The sequence below is a fragment of the Falco biarmicus genome, chromosome 7, assembly GCF_023638135.1.
Source record: "Falco biarmicus isolate bFalBia1 chromosome 7, bFalBia1.pri, whole genome shotgun sequence".
NCBI lineage: Eukaryota > Metazoa > Chordata > Aves > Falconiformes > Falconidae > Falco > Falco biarmicus.
This window is the reverse complement of record NC_079294.1, coordinates 41013212-41033625: the sequence shown is the minus strand read 5'-3', so window position 1 is coordinate 41033625 and position 20414 is coordinate 41013212. Positions and strand designations below refer to the sequence as shown.

At 50.6% G+C, this 20414-nt stretch overlaps 1 protein-coding gene across 3 annotated transcripts in view; it reads right to left on the bottom strand.

Moving 5' to 3' along the window:
* Positions 1 to 20414, bottom strand: part of DAAM1 (dishevelled associated activator of morphogenesis 1) — a 98826-nt gene that overhangs the window by 3114 nt on the left and 75298 nt on the right. For 2 of the 3 annotated variants that reach the window (XM_056346837.1, XM_056346838.1), the window contains exons 17-26: positions 16933 to 16962; positions 15412 to 15515; positions 9983 to 10067; positions 9096 to 9202; positions 7262 to 7350; positions 6867 to 7035; positions 5991 to 6098; positions 3803 to 3863; positions 3022 to 3153; positions 139 to 309 (exon numbers count right to left, since the gene is read on the bottom strand). In XM_056346837.1, coding sequence (XP_056202812.1) covers positions 139 to 309; positions 3022 to 3153; positions 3803 to 3863; positions 5991 to 6098; positions 6867 to 7035; positions 7262 to 7350; positions 9096 to 9202; positions 9983 to 10067; positions 15412 to 15515; positions 16933 to 16962 — 1056 coding nt within the window. The remainder of the gene's footprint in view (positions 1 to 138; positions 310 to 3021; positions 3154 to 3802; positions 3864 to 5990; positions 6099 to 6866; positions 7036 to 7261; positions 7351 to 9095; positions 9203 to 9982; positions 10068 to 15411; positions 15516 to 16932; positions 16963 to 20414) is intronic. The other variant, XM_056346839.1, reaches the window with a different exon arrangement.

Genomic DNA, 20414 nt, shown 5'->3' with positions numbered 1-20414 from the left:
GGGTTCTAGGAGCACAGCATCTCCTTGCCCAGTCTTCAGTGCTCCCGGTGCCACCATGCTCACCATGGGGACAGCACAGCAAGGTTGCCATCCCTGGGTGCTCTGGGGGTGCTGCTGGGCTTGCTGGTGCCCACTCACCTGTGCTTCCATGCGTGCTCGGCGCTCCTCCTCCTCCTTCCTCCTCCTCATGTTCTCATTTTCCTGCTTGGCCTCGGTCACGGCTTGAAGGAACTGGTCAAAGATGCCGAAGAACTCGTCAGGCTGAATTTTGTCTGTGTCTTCTCCGAAGTGCTTCACAGCTTTGGAAAACTGGGAGAGAGAAGACAGGGGTCTCTCAGTCTCAAGAGACACCCACCACACTGGTGAACCGCCCCCATGGGAAGCCTTTGACTTGACAGAGCGGAAAGAAACACTTCCAGTGGCCAGAGTGGACAGCAGGACTTTGCTTCATCAAGCCTTGACATAAACATGAAATAGATCATCTGATGTTTTACCTGCTGCCCTGTAAGAGCTGACCTGGATCACTCCCAAGCTCCCTCTCCCCTTCTTGCCTCAGGCTCTGCTGAGCCTCCCTCTGGCCCAGCTCGGCTTTATTAACTAAGCAGCAGTAAAAACAAGGAAGCAAAATATTGTGGGACTGAAGACCGAAGACATAAAACTAATAGTAAACACGGCAGGGGAAGGGAAACTCGCACTTTTAAGTTTTTCTTTGAAGTATTTTTGGGGTATTATTTATCATTGCCACATGCTCTGCTATTGAAACCAAATGTGTTGGTGAAACTTCTAAAAGACATTTCTGCCTGGGCTCAGGCACAGCCCTGGGTAGGGAAATAGGGAGTTTTCCGGCATTTCATGCTGTTTGCACACCATTAATGTAAGGGAGTTGAATGAGGCTGTAGCAAAGGTCAGGACAGGACATCCACGATCTGCCGATGTGTCTCGGTCCCTGAGGAGCCCATGAGTCGTTCTTGGGACTGACATCCTTTGTTCTCACTTCCAGTTTGAAGGGGACTCTTTGTGCACAGAAAGTTTGTTAAAATTGTGATGGCATGTTCTGGAGATAAGCATGCTTAAAAGAAAAGAAAAACAAAATCAAAGCACAAACAGATTTATTAGTTGCTTTGATTTTGCTGGGTAGACCGAGAGGAACATTTTTAAAGCTTGCCTGTATGATTTAGTTTTATTTGCAGGGCTGCCCCAGGCTTTTCAAAAGACATTTAGGGCATTTTTATTTCTTTGTTTACTTAAGAGACTTAGTACTTCAAGATGCAGGAAGGAATCTGAGAGGTGCCACTATGTAAGTCAAAATAATTGAGGTTATTCTTGTTGATTTTCATCAAGATATTACATTTTCTGCCATGTTGCAGAAGATTCTGGCGGGTGGGGGTGGGGAAGGCTGAAAACATTATCCCCACAGGATATAAACTTTATAAAAGAACGATGTTTCTGCTTTCCTAAGAGAAAGCAGTAACACAATGTGAATCTGGGCATGTGTTTAAAATGTGAAGAGCTGGTGCACTTTGCACAGCCCAGCCTATCCGATAACCACGGGAACAGCAGCACATTGCTTCAGAGTGGGCTTTGATGGGCACTGGGGAGCATGACCAGGCCTTCTCCTCCAGATCCAGCCAAGTCAGCAGAACACTATACAGTTTGCAGAGCTTTTGTCACCATGTCCACAGTTCTAACTCACTGCAGGGAAGATCTGCCTGGTTATCATCAACAGTTCAAAAGGGTGGCCTGGGTTAGCCATGGCTTCAACAAGGCAACAGTCAATCATAATGCCCAAACATGGGTGGATGGTCTGAAGGACAATGCCAACAGCACAACCAGGGACAAGGTGGTGGTGATGCTGGGTAACTTCTGTCTTTGGAGAGGCAGCTCATGCAGTGGGACAAGGATGAGATCTCTAAAGCAGCCTGTGCCGGATTATCTCCCTGCCACTTCAATCAAGATGAAGGCCAGGCCAGGGAGGAGATACTGAAGGACTGTTCTTGGAGGAAACGGGAATCAGCTGTGGGCCACTTTGCTGAAAGAGGGGAAGCAAAAGATGCTTGGGGATCACAGACACCAGCCAACATCCATCCCTTTGCTGTGATTGAAACCAGCATGGTAGGGAGAAAAGGAGAACATGGCAACAGGTCCTTGCACATGGCTGCAAAGCACTCAGCAGGGCATTATTCTGGGGAAGGTGAACCTTTTAAGTAGCTTCTCTAACCAGGTCTGAAGTTGGCCTCAATTCATGCCACTGAGCTCCTCTCCCTTTTCTCTGGAGAGAAGAGCTGGGCAGGTCTCAGACCAAAGTTATGCACTGGATGTCATTTCACCCTATAGAAGTGGAGTCACTTGGGCAGCCTGGGTTGTCTCTGATATCCACCTCTGGGTGACCTCATGTCCAGCCTGAAGACCTGGTTGCATTTTTTCCTCGTCTTCCATCAACAACCAACAGAACAGCCTGCTTTCTTGCCACCTTCAGCCTTCATTAGCCAAGATGCCCCAGCTGTCACACTCCTAACTCTAAAGCCACCAAAACTAGGATAGTTCCATTTTACAACACGAGAAGCAAAGCAAGCCCTCTAAGCTTGAGTGAAAGCTCCTCACCAAAACCCAGATCCTCACAAAAAACCTATCATCTCCTTCCCTGATGGACACAACTCTCCCATGGGTAGCCCTTGCCTTGCACTTAGATAGGTATCTCATGGCTTTCTACAGCACATCTTGCACCCCAGAAGCAATCTGCTGGCCTGACCTGCCATCCCCTGGCATGTTGGGTTGTGGAGCAGGAAGAAGGCCCTGGGGACAGACAGGGATGTACCCACCCACCTACTCCAAACAAACCAACAAAGCCCAGCACCTTTGTCATGTTAGGGTCTCAGCAGGACATTCACATGATCTTATGGGGGAGGTATCTGAGATGTTAATGCACAGCATGTGCTCTGGAAAGGCCAGGACCATCCTCCCCTGTTGGCTGGAGGACAGGCTGAAACGCTACCCAGATCTCAAGGACACTGGTGACCTTACCAGCTCTTTTGCTTCCATCAGAAGATCTTCGACATCTGAGAAGCTGAAGCTTGCTAATGTGATGAACTGGCTGACGACAGACACAAACTTGTCACCTGTTTGCTGAACCTGAGACTTCTGGAAGTCCAGCTCCTTTGGGGAAAAAAAAGGTAAATCTGGTCAGGCCCTGGCTGATGAGGAACACAAATAACCATCAGCCTCTGGTAGTGCTGCTGGGCGTGTGCCTGCATCAGTGTCACGGGTACTGCCTGTACCACCACCACTGCTCCCTCCTGCCATGCATGAGGCCACGGATTACTCCGTTTTATAGCATCGTGCCTGCAGTACGCTTTTAAGGCCTAATTCTGCAGGTGAGATCATGGAAGCAGCATAATTTAGCAAGACGGTGAGTCCTTCAGGATACTTCCACCATTCATCATCACTCCAGCCGGGCTGCCGAAGCGCTCCCTGGCCTCAGCCCCAGCTCTCTGCAGTTTTACAGCCAAAGGGAGACCCCTCTGCACATCACAGGTCCTCTGTGGCATCATCGCTAGACTTCCTCAGCCTCCCTTGGTGAATTAGATATAAACCATGCACGTGCCTAAACACACACAGTAACTTTGGTGCCAGAACAGCCCTAAGAGGACAGGCGCACGTGCAGGGCAGGAAGGAAAGACAAACAGATTTCCAGGATGTGAGATAAAAGCAGCTTCGCTGGGAGCTCCCTTGCCTGCCTCCCTGAGGAGGGATGCCACGGTGCTCAGAGCCAGGCTGGGCTATATTTGATTTCAATAATACTTACAGTCTCCACTGCTCTCAGGCCGCTTCTCAGAGTGTTTATTTCTTTCTCCAGCTCAGTCATGCTGTTGGAAATGGCAGGATGTTAATTTTCAGCCTTCCCCAGCAAATTCTACAGCTCTCCAACCAACTCGACCATGTTTTTCCACTGAAAAGACCCCGGCGCTGCACACATGGCTTCCTGTTTGCAGAGCAGCATGTCTCAAGCAGCAAATCGGGCTGACAGCCTCTAAGCTAGGACAGCTGCCCATCTCAAAGTGGCTGCAATTGCTTGTTTTAAAGCAAAATGCTTTTCTGTGTTTTTAATCAAAGGGACTGGGCAGGCTTAGCAAGCTCAGCAGCCTCCAGGCCTCTTCAAGCAAAAGGAGAGCTCAGGAGAGAGCTTTGCTGGGCAGAGATTTCTCTTCCCCTCTCCAGGGCCATCAGAAAATCTGCTGCTTGTCCCAGCGCACAGCAGAGAGTTTTTCAGGGTACCATGGTTAGGTGAATGCCATGCAAAGCACCCTTCCTAGCAGTAAGACTTTCATAAAGGGAGACAACCCAAATATAGAGAAATAAAAATAAATCATCACATCTGGCACTGACTTTGTTTACACAAGGCTCAAGCCCCCGATGAGCTTCGAGTTCAAGTGCTTACGGGTTTCTACCACTACATCTAAGGGGAAGCTTTCTCACAAAGACTCGATGACCACAGGCTTGACACCTTTCCAGGGGTGTCTGTCCTAGGGCTGGGGTCCCTGGAAATGCTGATGTTGGGTCATGGGGCAAGTGTTCCTGGCAGGTTTAGTCTGGGAAAAAGCAGTTTTGGGAGCCCTGTGCTCCAGCAGTTCATTACTAGCAGTGGGATTGACAGAGGCGGCAAGTTTGCTTCACAGCTGCAGGGCTGGGGGGAATTTAGGGTTTTCCAGAGCTTTAGAAACTTTTTGGTTTCACTCTAGATTGGACTAAGCCCAAATATTACATATGGTATCCAGTTTAGAGCAAAATGATAAAGTTTCGGAGGGGGGGACACGTCTCTGCAGACTCTTTCTTTCCCATACGTGTAGCTGTACATACGTGTAGCTGCAGATGCAAGAGCATGAGCAAGCTGGAGCCTGCGCCGGTGAGGAGCATGCCCTGCTCCACCATGTTCTCAGCTGATGCCTATCAGCGCAGCTGCCACACACTTCTCACACGCCAAGATTTGTCCTGTCACTTTGTTTAATCCCTATGGCTGACAATTATTTTACACTTTAGACACCAGGATGCTTGCTTTGCACATTATGGATCTTCTGCGGGGAAGGCACTATTGCTACAAGAGCACTTTGAAACTTGAAAGACCCTCGAGCTGCCATAAGCTCCGTGCGTATTTGCCATCCTGTCTGAAGAGGTGCAGTTTCAGGCCCTTTTCGTGTCCACAGCTTGGAGGAACGGGTGCTGACTGCAGAAACGTGTGATCTTTGCTGCTCAGGTCCTTGAAGCAGCAAAGCCCATAAGCTCCCACTGAACTTTAAAACCGAAACAGAGTCTCATTGATTTCAGAGGGACTTCAGCACATACTTGAGGGCTTTGCAGTGCAACAGCAGATTCCTCCTGCGCTTAAAAGTTCAGCGTGTGTTTAAAGGCTTTGCCGAACTGGGGGCCTCCGCCAGCAAAGAGACAGTGGCAGCCTGCTCCGAACCAGTCAGTGGGCAGTGGGCAGGGATTAAAAGCTCATTGCAAACATCAGAAGCTCCATGTTGGTGGTGAAACGAGTGCCAGGCAGGACCTGGAGGCAGGTGAGCCCCTTGCACTACCACTGCCTGGTCCTGCCCGCAAAGCCTCCCTGCCACACGCAGATAAACAGCTGCCCTTTATCTGCAGCCACACCACAACCGCTTCCTCCCGGATTACTTAACATACCATTAGAAATTAATTAAATGCTTCTGCGGTGAGATAACAACAGGAAACGGCTGCTCCAAGCAGCTCTCCTCCCTCGTGGTGGGAGACTCGCAGGCCTTTGCTGCAAGGGCTGAGATTTAAAGCCACGAGGCAATGTTTGCTTCTGTATCCTGGGCTGCTCTCGGGCCAGCGTGGCCACAGCACTGGGCCCAGACCGGCAGCCAGGATCCAGCTGGGAGTGCGAGCAGGGGAGGGTGACATGGAAAGATAGGCTGAAGAGATGGGAAAGGAGCTCTCGGTACTCCCTAAGCGCCACTTAAATCCCTGCTTACTTGACTTTGGCTGCCTGTGGGATGTCTCGCAGCTCCTCGTGCAGGCGGAGCACTTTGGGATATTTCTTTTCAACGATAGTGATGAGATAGTGCAGAAGGGTGATGTTCCTAGGAGAGAGGAATGATGAGGTTGGCATGGTGGCCCCATGGGGACCTGAGAGCTCAGTTAAAAATCCTGGTTATACCCTAACCCTCGTAATGAATGATTTTGGGATTTCTGCAAGGATGCTACTTGCTGCCTGCCTGGGGACATGGGATGGGTCTGTCCCCCACACACACAGCCACAGCACAGAGCAGTCTGGTCCCTGCAAGCAAGGACCCTCCACCACAGGGACTCAGGGAAGGTGACTTGAACATCACTGTTTCTGTTCTCCATTGTCTTTACTGATGGATGAGACCCGGCAGGTTTGAGACCTGACCCAGCTCCTCTCTGTGCATGGAGCTTGGTGGGGAAAAGCAAACCAGGCAATGGCTGCAGCAGCTTGAGGGGGCTGCAGAGGGGGTTCCCACGGAGAGGAGCCCCTGGGACCTCTCCTCTGGTCACTGCGCCACAGCATGATGGCTCTTGACTTCTCAAAGTAGGGAGAAAAGGATCTGGAGGATGATCCTCCTAATCAGCCTTTGCTGCTGTTTAGTCAGCCCAGGAAGGAAAGCCTCCATCAATCCCCATGCTGATCTGCAGCTCAGCTTCCCTTGAAATCTGTCCTGCTCAAAAAATGGGTGCTTGCATCATCGGATGCTCCAGATGGGGCAGCAGGAAGGAGGGGACCGCTCCCACCTACCCACATCCCAGAGGCAACACTAATGGCCCCTCTGTTCCCTCAACATCCCTGGGGCCTGTGGATACTGCTGAGGACGAGGGCAGGGGCTGCTCACTTGTCAATGCTGGACTTGGTGTCCGCGATCTTGTTGAGGCTGGAGATCTTAAACCCGAAAGCGTTGCCCCTCTGGCCCTTGTTCATGTAGTTCCCGAACGCCAGGACCACCTCCAGCAGCTGCTGGAGGCTGCTGCTCTGCAGCACTGCCTTGGAGCCAGCACGGATGGCTGAAAGCAGAAAGGTGTGGGACATTACCCCTTGCCACCACAGCACACTGCTCCCCTTGCAGCAACCTCTTCAGTACCCCCATGCGCAAAGACCAACAACCAACTCCCTCCCCCTGCGTCACTGCAGCCTCCATGCGGACCAGCCTTGCCCAGGCATGGAGAGATGCTCTTCCTACGAGTGCTCCCTGTGCCCGCACAGAGCACCTTGGCAGGTCCCATCACTTGCCTTCCACCTTGGGTTTGACTTCTGCAACTCTCTCTGCAAACTTCTTCTTGAAGTAAAGGGACTGCAGCCTTTGCTGATAATGGTTTATCCTGGAAAAAAAAGAAAACAACAGAGGTGCGGGCTGAGCTTTGCTTGCTCCGGGCAGAGTGCAGTTGCTCTGCTGCTCACAGCTGCGCTCACAAGGCATACTTAAGCCACGGTGATTAAAAAATAATGACCCCATTTCTCCCCGAAACTATGCTGGGATGGGAAAAAATGACAACTGAAGCTACAGCTGTCCTGGGGTGGATCCACGTGGGCTCTTAAGCACATGCTTAAGCCTATCCTTAACTCAGCAGGTTCAACAAGTACATTTTTACAACCTATTGCTATGAACAAACAGTTCTTTTACAACCACTCCTTAGCAAAGATGCTGATGAGGTCTGGGGTCCCAATGGTTTTGTGATGAACTGCAGCTGGATACAGGCACGTCAACCACCAGCACTAATGAAACTGGGGCTTCAGATCCTCAACACAATAGCCTGGGCTGGAAAGCCACCGACACAGCCCAATCCAGCCCTTTTCCAGGCAAGTCAGGGATGGCTCTGCTCATGTCAGTTGTATTTAGGCTAAACAAGATCTCACTTGTACCCAAATGGCAGTCTGATTTGAGTCATTTGGACCAAGGACCCACGGGAGATGCGCTCACAGACAAGGCCATGGGTTGTGCTGTTGTTGTGCTAATCAGAGGTGACACAGACATCACACTCAGTTACAGACCACAGGGCAAATTAAAAAGCTGTGCTGGAAATCAAGGAGAATATTTGCATTGGCACATTGTGCTTTTGAAAAGATGAAGGCATGGGAGCAGCACTTGGGCAAGAGACTGTGAAGAGGAAAGGTGACCTGTGATAGGAAAGCTAATTCTGAGCATCTTCCAGCCCTGAGGCCTCAGGTCTGAACTTTGCAGTTCCGTCCTGCCTGTTTTTGACACTCAGCAAGTACACGGTGCATCACCCCAGTGTTCATTGGCACATTTCTCTGGGAGGACAGGAGCGTTTCTATTTTTGATCTCCCAGTACAGTCTCAGATTGTAAAACTCACTGACTTTGCAAACAAGTGACTTGCTTGAAGTTCAGCTAAGAAATTCAAAGAGCTCAATACTCAGTTGGACTTCAATAAAGAGCTCAAGGTTTTAAACCAGTACCTCTAGAGGATGTGCATGCAAAAGACAAGGTTGTTCCACCCTGAATTCTAAGTCTTAAATGATTGCTACCAAAAGCAGGAAGAAATGGCATTTCCTTTCTGTCTCATATATTCTCAGGAGCCCCAGGGACGAGCCATGCCTGAGGTGAGGAGTGAGATTCATCTACACAGCAGGGCAAAATTTACATACGTCAGTCTTGAGTATTCGTTAGGATACGTTCATGTGAAGGGGAAAGGAGCATCGTGTTATCATTCAAACAGTGCCTCCCACCTGGGCCATGATGCAGATGACGCAGTCTTCTGCACAGTTGTGCCAGACTGAGCTTTTCTCCCCTGAATGAGGGGAAATGTGTCGAGACATGACCCGGGAAACCAACAGCTCTCTAGAGGATCCATCTCCCCATCCCTCCCTGCTGCTCTGTCAAGCTGCTTCTTGTCTGGAATGCACAACCCTGATTTTAGAAGCATAGTGTCACAAGCGATCCAGAGTGGGAGCACCTTGCTTGGCCTCCAGTCTGTTTGGCCCACTCATTTTTCTGATGTGAAAAACAGTAAGCAGGGCTTATTTCCCAACCAGGCTCCACAAAACAGCCACCTCACAACCAGCCTGTGCAGCCACTGGTCCAAACAGGTCTCCTGGGCCACCAACCTGCTCATTTCAAAGAGGAACCGGTCAGCCTTGGCCATGCGATCCAGCTCGTGCTTATGCTCTTCCAGTAGGTCAATGTCACCCTTTTCAGGAACAAACTTCAGGAGCTAAAAAAAGGAAAGCACACTGGTGGACATGAGGTCCATGTACAGTTTTTCAGAAGTAAAACAGTGATTTATTTGTTTGTATCTACCACCTTTTCAGCATGTACAGACAGTGACCCCAAGGCACCTGTGAAATAAGTGTTATTGCTGTCCCTGTGACCTTCCTCCCATTACACATTAGTGTCTCTTGCTTCTGCCCTGCCATCACTCTGGTTTTATGACACACGTACTGTGTCTGCTCCAAGGATGTTTTGACATCACCTCTGCCAGAGGAGATGTCAGGGCCTCTTGCTGCAACTCTACCTATTTGCAGATGGAAACTTTGTGTACTGAATTCTCCCACATCCCTGCTGAAGGTGTAATCACCAGCTCAGCTTTAAGGACAGGTGAATAAAATGCTTTCAAAAGGATTTAGATGAATTGAAAACTGGGATTGCCTTTTAAAGGATTGTACAAATGCTGAACAAATTTCAAAAATAACCCCCCACTGAGCATGAACTTCAAGCCACAGCCACAAAATAGGCAACTGGCTCGGCCTCGGGGTCCCAGGGCAGACCTAGGCACAGGCATGGCACGTGGAGGCCATGCTGCTCCCAGCACCGATGCTACAACCGAGCTGCTTTCCTGCTGCTCCAGCCCACTGGGGTGGTTTTTCAACATGTGGTTGGTAAATAATCTGGGGCCCTGACACACTTCTTAAAGCCATGGTTTGGTCCCGAGCACCTTGCACAGCATGGCCTCAACATAAGGAAACCATGGAGGAGCATGAGACACATTGCCCACCTGCTCCAGCATGTCTTTTGGGAGGTCCTCCTGCTCGTCCATTGTCAAAATTGCTCGTTTGATCTCCTCATTCGAGAGCTTCAGCCTGGGAGGTGGAGGGGAAGGAGAATTATCCTCAGCCCAGCAACCAGGCAAGGTTCAGGAGCATTTCCATATGCACCCATGCAACAAGCTTAACCCCCAGCCAGCAGCAGCAGCACAAATTACACTATACAGTGTTATGAAGAAGAACGTAAGAGAAATGCAGTAGGACCGTGCTCTGCCAAGGCACAGCACAAAGCAGCCCTGGCCCTGCTGTGAACAGGAGGGCCAATCCCCTCTCCCTGCACTGCAGCTGTTGCCCCCTATTTTATAGTATTTTATGTAAGTATTGTACATAGTATCTCATACACCTATTAAAAATATATAACTTTTATCTGTAAATCTTGCCCATAGCAATGCTACTCCTGCAGTGCCAGCATCCCCAAAGGCCATGGAGCCAGCGGGGATCATGCTCCCTGTCTGCAGCACAGTCCAGCCCAGGCTCAGGACCACAGCTCAGCACTGCTCCTGAACCCATTGCCACAACCCCCAAGGAAAATCTGGCCAATTTCTGTTGCTCTTCTTGGATCTGAACGTTGCCTACCTCACTCTTTCCACCCACCATTATTTGGAGTGTCCCTCCAGGGAAAAAAAAGAGAAAGAAAACCAAAATTTGGGGAGTGGGTGCTCAGCATCCCAGGAAATACTTCAGCCCTTTTTTTTGGAGGGGTGTGGATTCAATGTTCTTCAAAGTGTAAAAGGCTGGAAACCAGCAACCCCCACCCCCCCACCACCCCGCCTTTTTCTTCTCCTACTTCACATAACATGAATTGAAGACATAGGCTCAAATTGGAGATTTCTAAAACCACAGACCACTGTATCATAGCAAGCAGCAGCAGGATGGTGTTCCCTGGAAGTGGCCCGTTCAACAGCAGCCTGCATCAAACTGAGGCAATAGACAGAAAGACGCCCTCAGCCTCTCCTGGGCTTGAGCAGCCATTAACAACAGTTTACTATGTCTGCAGTACCCCCCGTGACTGCTCCCTGCAAGGACTTTGATTACAAACCCACACCTATTTTTGTTCATGTTTTCGCATTGCAGAAAATAATCTAAATGCAAAAGAAGGAAAGTCCAGAAACTCCTACAATTCCATTTGCCAACATCCTATCTCTTGCCCAGCTTGCAGTGATGGTTAAAGCCATTACAATAAATACAGTTGGGGGAAAAAAAAACCCCAACGAAATCCTCTGTACTTGCATGCAGGGAAAAGTCACACAGCTGAAAAGACCTGTTCATGGGCTTTGAGGAAACCCATAGCCCCAGTCCTGGTGATCAGGGCTGCCAAAGGATGCTGAAATACTGGATGCGGCTCGAAGGAATGAACTGAAACCAGAAACACACCCTACAGCGGCATGTGAGACCTTGGAAGTCAACCCGATCAGCAGACCAAAAAGAAGATTGGGAACAGAGTTGATCACTCTAATTAATTAAATAAGGAGGGTATTTGTCATCCTGGCATCTCTTCAGGGAGCAGGCTGAGACTGCGGAGCTGGCTTTTGGAAGGTGAAGCTAAGGCAAGGAGGGTGCTGCACTCTAAGACCACAGTAGCAAGGGCTTGGTTTAGCTTGAAACCTTTTGCTCAAGACTGGAAGTGAAGGATTAGCTTTATTGAGGTAGGTCAATCTTACAGAGCTGGCAAGTATCTGTTCCTTACAAGCCTGTCTCTTGTCCTGCACCTGGTCCTCTCTCACCTCCTGCTCCAGGGAGCCCCCAGGAGAGGGGTTGTTAAATGAGGAGTGAGTTAAAATCTCACCTCAGCCAGGGGAGGAAGCTCACAGATTGTGCTGAGCAGCAGCCAGAACAATTGCTAGGGTTGCTGTACAAGAAGCAAACCCAGGATCCGTGGAAAATGTCCCCTCCACAGCTTGTGGTGATGAGCAGCCATGTCCCCAGCACACCCTACCTGTCGTGCACGAGAGCACAGGATGGACACAACCTGAGGTGGGATATGAAGCTGCAGAAGGACTCCTTTTACACCCGAGCAGTGACATGAAAGCTCAGACTGCCAACAAATGTCACACCAGTCCCCAACATGGTGAAAAGCAGACACTGGCTAGGTTTGGATATTTGGGGGCATCCCTGGGAGGCAAAAATGCTCCTGGGAGAAGGGGGTGGGTAGGCAGCAGCTACCCCTCATCCAAAGCGAACACCTAAAGCACACACTTTACGGTGATTGTCTCCAGGCGGGTGGTGAAAGATGAGAGTGACTTTTGTAAGCCCTGCTCATTAAAAGCAAAGTAAACAATAAAATATATTTAAAAAGAAAGAGGTCGAGAAAACTTTTCTCAGGAATCATCAAAACCCAGTGCCAAGAACAAGAGCCTGCCCCAGCATCAGCAGAGAGCAAGTGCAGGGCGCCAGAAGAAAACAGCTTCTCAGACAATTTGATGGGAAAGGGGCCAGTGAAAGCTAGAAGCTTATCTATAACCACAATAATTATCATTGTTGGCAGCAGCTGTTGAACGTGAGCTGTCTGAGAGGAAGGGGGTCACAGGACTTGCTGTCACAGGGATTTAAAGCCAGCAGCCCGCCGATGCGAAGTGACAGCTCGCCAGCCTGACAAGCACGGGGCTATTTTGCGCGGCTTTTGTAGAATCCTGCAGAGGACGTAATAAGTGTGAAGGGGAAAAATGAATTCCACTGAGAAAGGGACGCGCCCTCTTGAAAAGCCACATTCATTTGAGAAATATGCTTCACACCGCCTTGCTGGAGAAAGGAATCAAACAAGCCATTCACCGCTAGCACAGGCAGAAAGCAACGGAGCAAGGGCTTGATTTGCATCTTGCAGAATGCAGCACTAAAAATACACACATGTACAGAGGGAGAAAAAACAAGGACATGGTCGGTTCACAGAGGAAGATCCGATAATGCACTGACATTGGCAAAGCATTCTCCAAAAAAAAAGAAGAAAAAACCCAAGTGTTAAAAATATTCTTGTGTTGCATTACAAGCTGGAGGAAAATCCAGTGATCTCACTGTGCAGTAATTTCTCCCAAAGCAAGGGAAACAGGCAAAAAAATAAATCTACAGAGAGAGATAAAGTATCTCACTGGCCGTAATCTTTCCACGCTGCAAGCCAGACAATGCCTGGTGAGCTTACAAATGTCTGGGCTAAATCAGGGGCCGAGCTTGCAAGTCCTTTTGCATGTGAAAGTTTGCTTGTCCCCACGATGGCTGCGTGAGCGAGGCAGGAGAGCAGCAGCCTGACTGCAGTGAGCCACCCTGCAAGACCAGTCCCTTTGCAACACTGGGACCAGGGACCCGTAGCTCTGCCCAGCTTAGGGACTGGTGGCTGGGGTGGGCAGAGATGGAAGGGTTTGCCCAAGGTTGCATGGAGTCTGGTGGAGATGCAGGGCCTGGTCCTGAGCCCACCAGCATGATGCTTGGGCTTCATCCCAACACTGCCCTTCCTTTTAGCTGCTTGGCATCAAGAGTAAATCGCCCAAAGGGGGTTTGGGGAGAGAAACTCTATTGCAGTCCCTTGCAGAAATGGGGGAAGGAGCAGATTTGGTTGCTGCTGTAATGCTAGAGAAATGCCCTGCTGGGGTGGCCCCTCTGCCCTTGCATCGCTGGGAGCACCACGGGACAAAACCCAGAGCACCTCCAAAGCAGTGGCCAGCCCCTGATGCTGTGGGATGTGCCCGAGAAAAGCCATATGAGAGTCCTGGGGGCCACCCTGCAGGGCTGATCCGATCCCACTTCTCCCTTAGGAAATGACCCAAAGGGGAGGGCAGGCAGGTAGCGGCCTCTGTTGTCCCCCTTTTGTGCGATTAATTACTGGTGACTTGTTTCCAGCCATCACTTTCTTGGAAGAGAAAGGTTTGCTGGTGAAATGAAATTAAGACCTTTGCTCAGTAAGACACACAAGACGCCTTTGAAGTTAAGTGCTTGGGTAGCTCCCCTTCCCACTGAAGGGGCTATTTGTGCGCTTAACTTTAAACTGTATACTTAAACTTCTGCCTGAATCACACCTAAACTAACTCTGACTACGCTCAGCCTAAGTATGCCAGAGAGCAGCCCTGCCAGTGTCCCGAATCCCATCGTTTTACTTGCTAATAGGTGGCTGCCACAGACATACTCATTTGCCTGCTGCTTTAAACTCTGCTTTTATCATCATCCTTTTTATTTGGACTGCTAGGAAGTATGAAACTCCCCAGAAGCAACCCAGAGCAGAGACAGCCATAAACACAGCAATTTTACCACCAAACATTGCAGCACATGGCTCACCGCACCTGTTGCTCCTGCTGCCCATGGGGCTGCGGACCACCTCTAGAAGAGCTTGAAGAAGCACCAGGGACTGCAAGCTACCTACCCGGAGGGTTTTTTTCTTTTGCAGACATCAGCCTCCGCATACTTTCTAGGGAAGGAAACCAGCCAGGCTGCCAAGGTGAGGCACTGGCACCGCCAACCCATGGTCTGGGAAAACGCAGAATTTGGGCACCGCGGCTGCAAGCCCAACTGCCAGCAATGCAACTCCATCCTGGCCAGTCCTGGGTGGCACAAAAGCTTCTGCACTTCCAGGCAGCAGAGTGAATATTTCTGAATGGAGCTAGATTTTACTGTTCTTGGGATGACTTTTTTTTCTGGGTGAGTCAGAAACAAGTGGCATTTTCTGCTGCTGTTTGGTGTTGGTTTTTTTTCTAAGTAGCTATGCTGATGGCTCATCCTTTCAGACCCCTGCAGCTTGGCTTTTCCTTTCTCAGGAATCAGTCTTAGTGGTGTAGTTTATCTTACCAAAAAAGGCCCTTTTTATCCTCTTGGCAGCCATCTGGGGATGGGATTAAATTGCTGGTAGCAGTGCTGAGCCTGCCTGGCAAGGGGCACGTGGGAGGCTGTCACCTGAGCAGGGCTGGGCAGCTGTAAGAGGGAGACATCCCCTTCCCGACATCCAGATGTGGCACAGGACACCTGTGCAGGCAGCCAGGCCCTGGCTGGGTTACACCTCCGCTCCCCCCCACCCTGCCAATGCCCAGCGCCTTCCCCAGTCTAACAGAGACCCTCTTCAACCGCTGTCGAAAAGCAAACAAAACCCCGGCTGAGGTAGATAAGAGGTGAAATCAAGCCCCTTCCCATCCCCTATAAAGGCTCACTGGGTGCCCCAGCCCCTCTGGGGCTTTCCAGGGACACCTAATTGCCACATACCCACTTAAATCACATTTCCACACCCCTCCCCATGCCACCTCACCGTGCACGGTAAGGCTATAGCTGTGTTCAGGTGTCGCTGGCTCTCCTCCCTCGCTGGCTCCTGTCCTTAAACTCCCCCCAGGGATGAGAAGCCCTCCCCAGCCCAGGGCAGGGTATCAAACATCCCCTCGCTCCCTGGTGGGTGAGAAGGCATTAACCGTACCTGGAGAGGAGGATATTGCAATTCTGAGCTCTCCGGCCGTCTATGACTGAAAGCTCCTTGACTTTATGCCGGGAACTCAAAGTGTCATCGATAGCATCTTCCTTCTACAAAAAAATAAAGGAAAAAAGAACCCAACAAAACAAAAGCCTGGAGAAAAGCCGTGGAGGAGCAAAGACATTTAGTACTCTCAGCACATAGCAGCATGATACACAGCGGGCCCCCATTAATCAGGAGTGTCACCATGGGTTACGGGTAAAACCCATTGCCTGTAACTGAAACACAGTAAGTCATTTCATAAACCAGAGCTGGCTTTGAAGCCTCTGGTTAGAAATGTAAATATTTTCTCAGACAGGGAAGATTTAAAAATCTGCAAACACACAGGCGCTGCTGAATAAATAAAGCCGGGCTTTCTTAGCATACGTATTTGTGATACTTCATTAAATCCTCACATGAAATATTTCATTTACGGGCTGCTGCACACACTCAGCATCACTCTTGGTCTTCACCCCCACTCCAAACATCTGCAATCACCCCTCATGCATCAGTCCTCCCGAGCAAGCTAGCCAACATGAGCTACCAGACATGCAAATGCAACCTGCAGCATTTGCTGCTCTTTCGGTGGAATTCTCTCAAAATAAGGGATTTGAAAGCAGGAATTGGCGTGACATAAGTACCTACATCTCCTAAGCAGCTTAAATATATTACCTTCAAATGAGTAATAATACATCAAATTGTAGTTGTGGGCAAATGGGCAGATCTACGTAACAGCAATTTTGCAGAGTTGCCTAAAGGGTTCATCTTGTCTCCAGTTTTAATTTACTATATTGCATATTCTAGTAAGGTTAATCAATTAAAAGCCAGCTATTCAATCCTGGAAGGAACACAACCCAGAGCTGCAAGGTCCCACACACTACAGATCTGCACTATATGTCTGCGAGTGTAGGGGACCTGGCACACAGCCACTGCGCCGGTTGTGACTAAGCACACAAGTTCCCATTTTTTACTGTTCTTGTTTGACTGAAAAAAAAACCCCACCAGCTATAACAAGTGGGAAGCTTCCAGGACAGGTGGCGTAGAGTGAAGGCTGTGGCAAGTGAAGGAAGGTGAGCCCCAAGTCACCTACCACCAGCTGCCCCGCTCATGTGTCTTGTCTGCTCTGACCGTGATGAAATAGAGAGCTTCAACCCACAGGTAGGAGTTTATTTATTTCCATCTTCTGAAAAGCGAAAACACTCAGGGGTAGGCGCTTCTCTGTGTTAAGCTGGATCTGAAAATTCAACCCCTGGACCCTGGCTTTGGCATCAGGCCAGACAGCAGAGAGGGCAGCTTCTTGCATACCAGCCACCCCCAGCATCGACTCTGAAGCTGCTCCTCCTGGTGATCACTGGACCTCTGATTTAATCCCCTCTTTGCCGCACATTAATCCCCCACAGCAGCACGTGCATCCCCCACGTCCCCAGCCCCGCACTCGCCCTGCCCTCACCACTCATAGGCACTGGGCTCCTGAGGATGCTCGCTTACCTGTCTGGAGTTACCATTCACAAAGAAGTCCTACAGCCATAGCAGAAGCGTGGAAAAAGGCAGTAAAAACACATGCGGTTCAGTGAACTCGGCAAAACCAAAAGGAATCAAAGCACAGACAAGGGGAGGGTGCAGCCCAGGGGGCTTGGCAGTCCAGGGAGGCACTCGGGGTCTGGCAGCGCTGAAACAGGGGGGATGCATATGAAAATGTGGTGAGGATTAATGATGGGAGAGGGAGAGGCGGCTCCCTGAATGCGTCGGGCCAAGGTGCTGGTGTGCAAGGAGGTGAGGAGAGGATGAGGGGCGAGGCGGGAGGATGCTGGCCAAGCCCTGCCACTGCTCTGTGCGGGAGCCGGCAAGCGCTGGCCCAAAGGACAGCAGTGCTCAGCCTGCCGCGCTGGGGAAGAAAATTGCTACTTTTTGCAAATCTGAGGGACTGAAATGCCGACGTGACTGCCAGGAAAAACAGGGCTTTCAAGTGGAAATAATGAGAAGCTCATCCTGGAGCAAATGTGGCCACAGCAAAACTTTACCATTTACCATGGCAACACGTTTCCCCTTTGATTCTCCTCCGACAGGGACAACCCCCATTCTCCAGGGCTCGGCAGCCTGGCTGAAAGCCACCCTGATGACCCACCAGCACCAAGCTCCTCCAAAGACCTGGTTGTCTTGCCGGGCTCTCTCCACCAGACTGGAAGCATGTGCAGCAAAGCTGGCACCACACACATGTGCGTACACACACACACACACACACACGAGGGTTTTCTCTCCTTGTGCCCTGGGCTGCGTTTTATTACTTTTTTTTGTGCTTGGCTCAAGAGACCATCCAGCACCTCCACGATGGGGAGGAAGGTTTCAAAGGTGCAAAAATGGTGCATTTTATTATTTTTTATTTTAAAAATGAAGGCAGGCAGTGAGCAGAAGAGGTAGGTGGGTCCAAACGCAGTTGGTTTACAAGGGCGCTTCCCCCAGCCCTTCCGTGCCGAGCCAGCTGATGGCCCACATGCCTGGTTTGAGCTGGTCATCATCACTGCTGCCTTTTTAAAGGAAACCTTGTTTATATAGGTTTTTCCCTGACTGGCTTCTGAGGCTGGATCAGCCCAGGACCAACACGTGGCTCTGGGCAGGAGGATGGGAGCTCTGGGCAGTTAGGTGCCACTGAACACCCAGGGCTGCAGGACTGGCACCCACTGGGGGCTGAGCTGTGCTAATCGCAAACCCTGTGGCTAAAAACCAATGTGTCAGGCTTTTCTTGAGCCCACAGAAAGTCCAAGAAGCAGAACAACATGTGCCAGAAGGCAAAGAAACATCAGCCAAGAAAAGGAGTGACCAACCCTTTTTTCACCAGAGGGATGGGTGCCCATGGGGTGTGGTACAGGCACCCTGGCACAGCACGGAGCGGTTCCCCAAGGCTGTGTTGTACTCGTCTGTGTAGAAACATGTGTCGAAGAGCTGCCACCACCATCCTCAGAAGCAGAGCTCTGGCAATGCCACCCCTACCAGGGGCTTTTGCAAGGAGTAGCTTTAAATCTGCTGTCACTGTCCCCACAAACATTTCCCTCCTCTGTTGTCCTTGGTCTCCTGCGCTGGTCACTCACTTGCATGAAGCAGCTGGAGGCTTTTCTTCTTGCATCCTTTCCTGGGAGATGAATTCTTTCCCAGCTCACTGCTAAGCCCCCAGTTCAACAACATACATTTTTTTCTACTTGGCCCTGGCTTTTATACATCACTCACCATGGCAGGACCTGCCCTGGCCATGTCACTGCCACTTACCAACATTGCTCCCAGCCTCTGCCCCCTTGCAGGCTCTTAAAGATCTGAAAGAGGCGCAGACCCCTAATGTAGTCACATGTAAGCCCTGATGGCCCTAGACCTGCTTTTCTCCATCATCACATGCATGTCTTTAAGCAGCTACCCCTAGTCCTGCTGGGGCCTCATCCCCAGCCTGAAACACAGAGCTCCTGTTGCTTTTTTTGTTATATGTAGTAAGGCTGGTAAATGCTGACGTTAGGTACAGCTGTGGGGCTGAGCTCTCCTCTGGGGACAGGAGACATCTGCAGAGCCTCAGCAGGAAGGATGGGGAGTACATGTGCCCTCCTGATAGCTCAGGGCAAGCGCTCATGCTTTGCCTAGCATTGGGCAGGGATGCTTCCAGGCTGAGCCCCAGGAAGCCCAGAAGGCTCCTGTCTTCCCAGCATGGAAAGGGCCTTTTCCCCAGAGCTGCACAGCTCATTTTGCACAGCCTGCGTTTACCCTCTCAGCCTGTGACATGGGAAAAACATTTAAAGATGCTTAAAATTAAGTACATCAATAACTCTTGGGTCTGTGCACTACTGAGGGATTCCCGGGTACTATGGCAATAAAACCAGACAAATCCCATCAACAGCAGCCCCACAACAGCCCCTTGCGGGGGGCTCAGAGAGCTCTCTGCACCACGCTCACCTCTGCCCCCAAACCCTGCTGGGCCACCAGCCACAGTGATGCTCCACTCAGCCACATGGTTTCGGAGCCTGAATTTGCTTGGGGCATGGGCAGGCAGCCCCTGATGTCCCAGGTCCTGTGGACATCGTGTCTCAGGACAAGTGACAGGTGCAATCATGGAGCAAGTAATTTTCAGCCAAGGGCTCAAGACAGGGAGCAGGGAGAAAACCCTGCTCCTCCCCTGCTTGCTCGGGACAGAAACCAGCTTTCACTACAGCTTGAAAACACGGCGAGTTATTAAGGCATTAGTTCATTGTCCTTCCTTGCAGGGACAGGCCATTCACATGGAGTTCCCTCAGCCCTGCACCATGTCCAAAGTGCCCTGTGGTGTGCATGTGTCATCTCACAGAGCGCATCGAACCCTGCGCACTGGTGCGTGCACAGCAGCTGTCTGCAGAGCTGTGCTGCCCGCAACGCTGGGGCACACAGCCAGGCACCCCCCTTCCCATGCTGGGACTCCAAGTGGGGGCACCCTGGGGACTCACAGGTGAGCAATCACACACCCTCAGGTCCAGGGGGATGTGTCCTATCACTTGACTCACACAAAACAGTGCTACTGTGCCACCGGGGTGAGCCACAAGGAACTTGTGCATTATGCTCCCAAGGGTGGCTCCAGCCCCAGCAGCATCTCATAGGTGGGATTTCACCTCTTCTTTCCAAGTCTCCCTTCCAGATGCTCTCGCAGCATCTTCTGCCAGTCCCACCCCAGTCCACGGTGCCCACATTCAGCTCCCTTTTGGTCCTCAGCCCATCTAGGGCGAAAGCCTGTGTCACAGCTCTCCTTGCAGCACATCCCCCTTCTTGCTGGCCCTGAACTTATCCAGCCGTTTCACCCAGCAGGACCTCAGCCAAGCCAAATTATTTTTAAATTCCTGCCTGGCAATAATCTGCAGCATGCCAGGTGATTCACAGACTCAGGCAGGCAAGCCAGAGGGCAAACCATCCTGCTGACACCCTAGTTTTCTGTCCTTGCTCCCTTTCTATTTCCAGTTCTTGTCTTC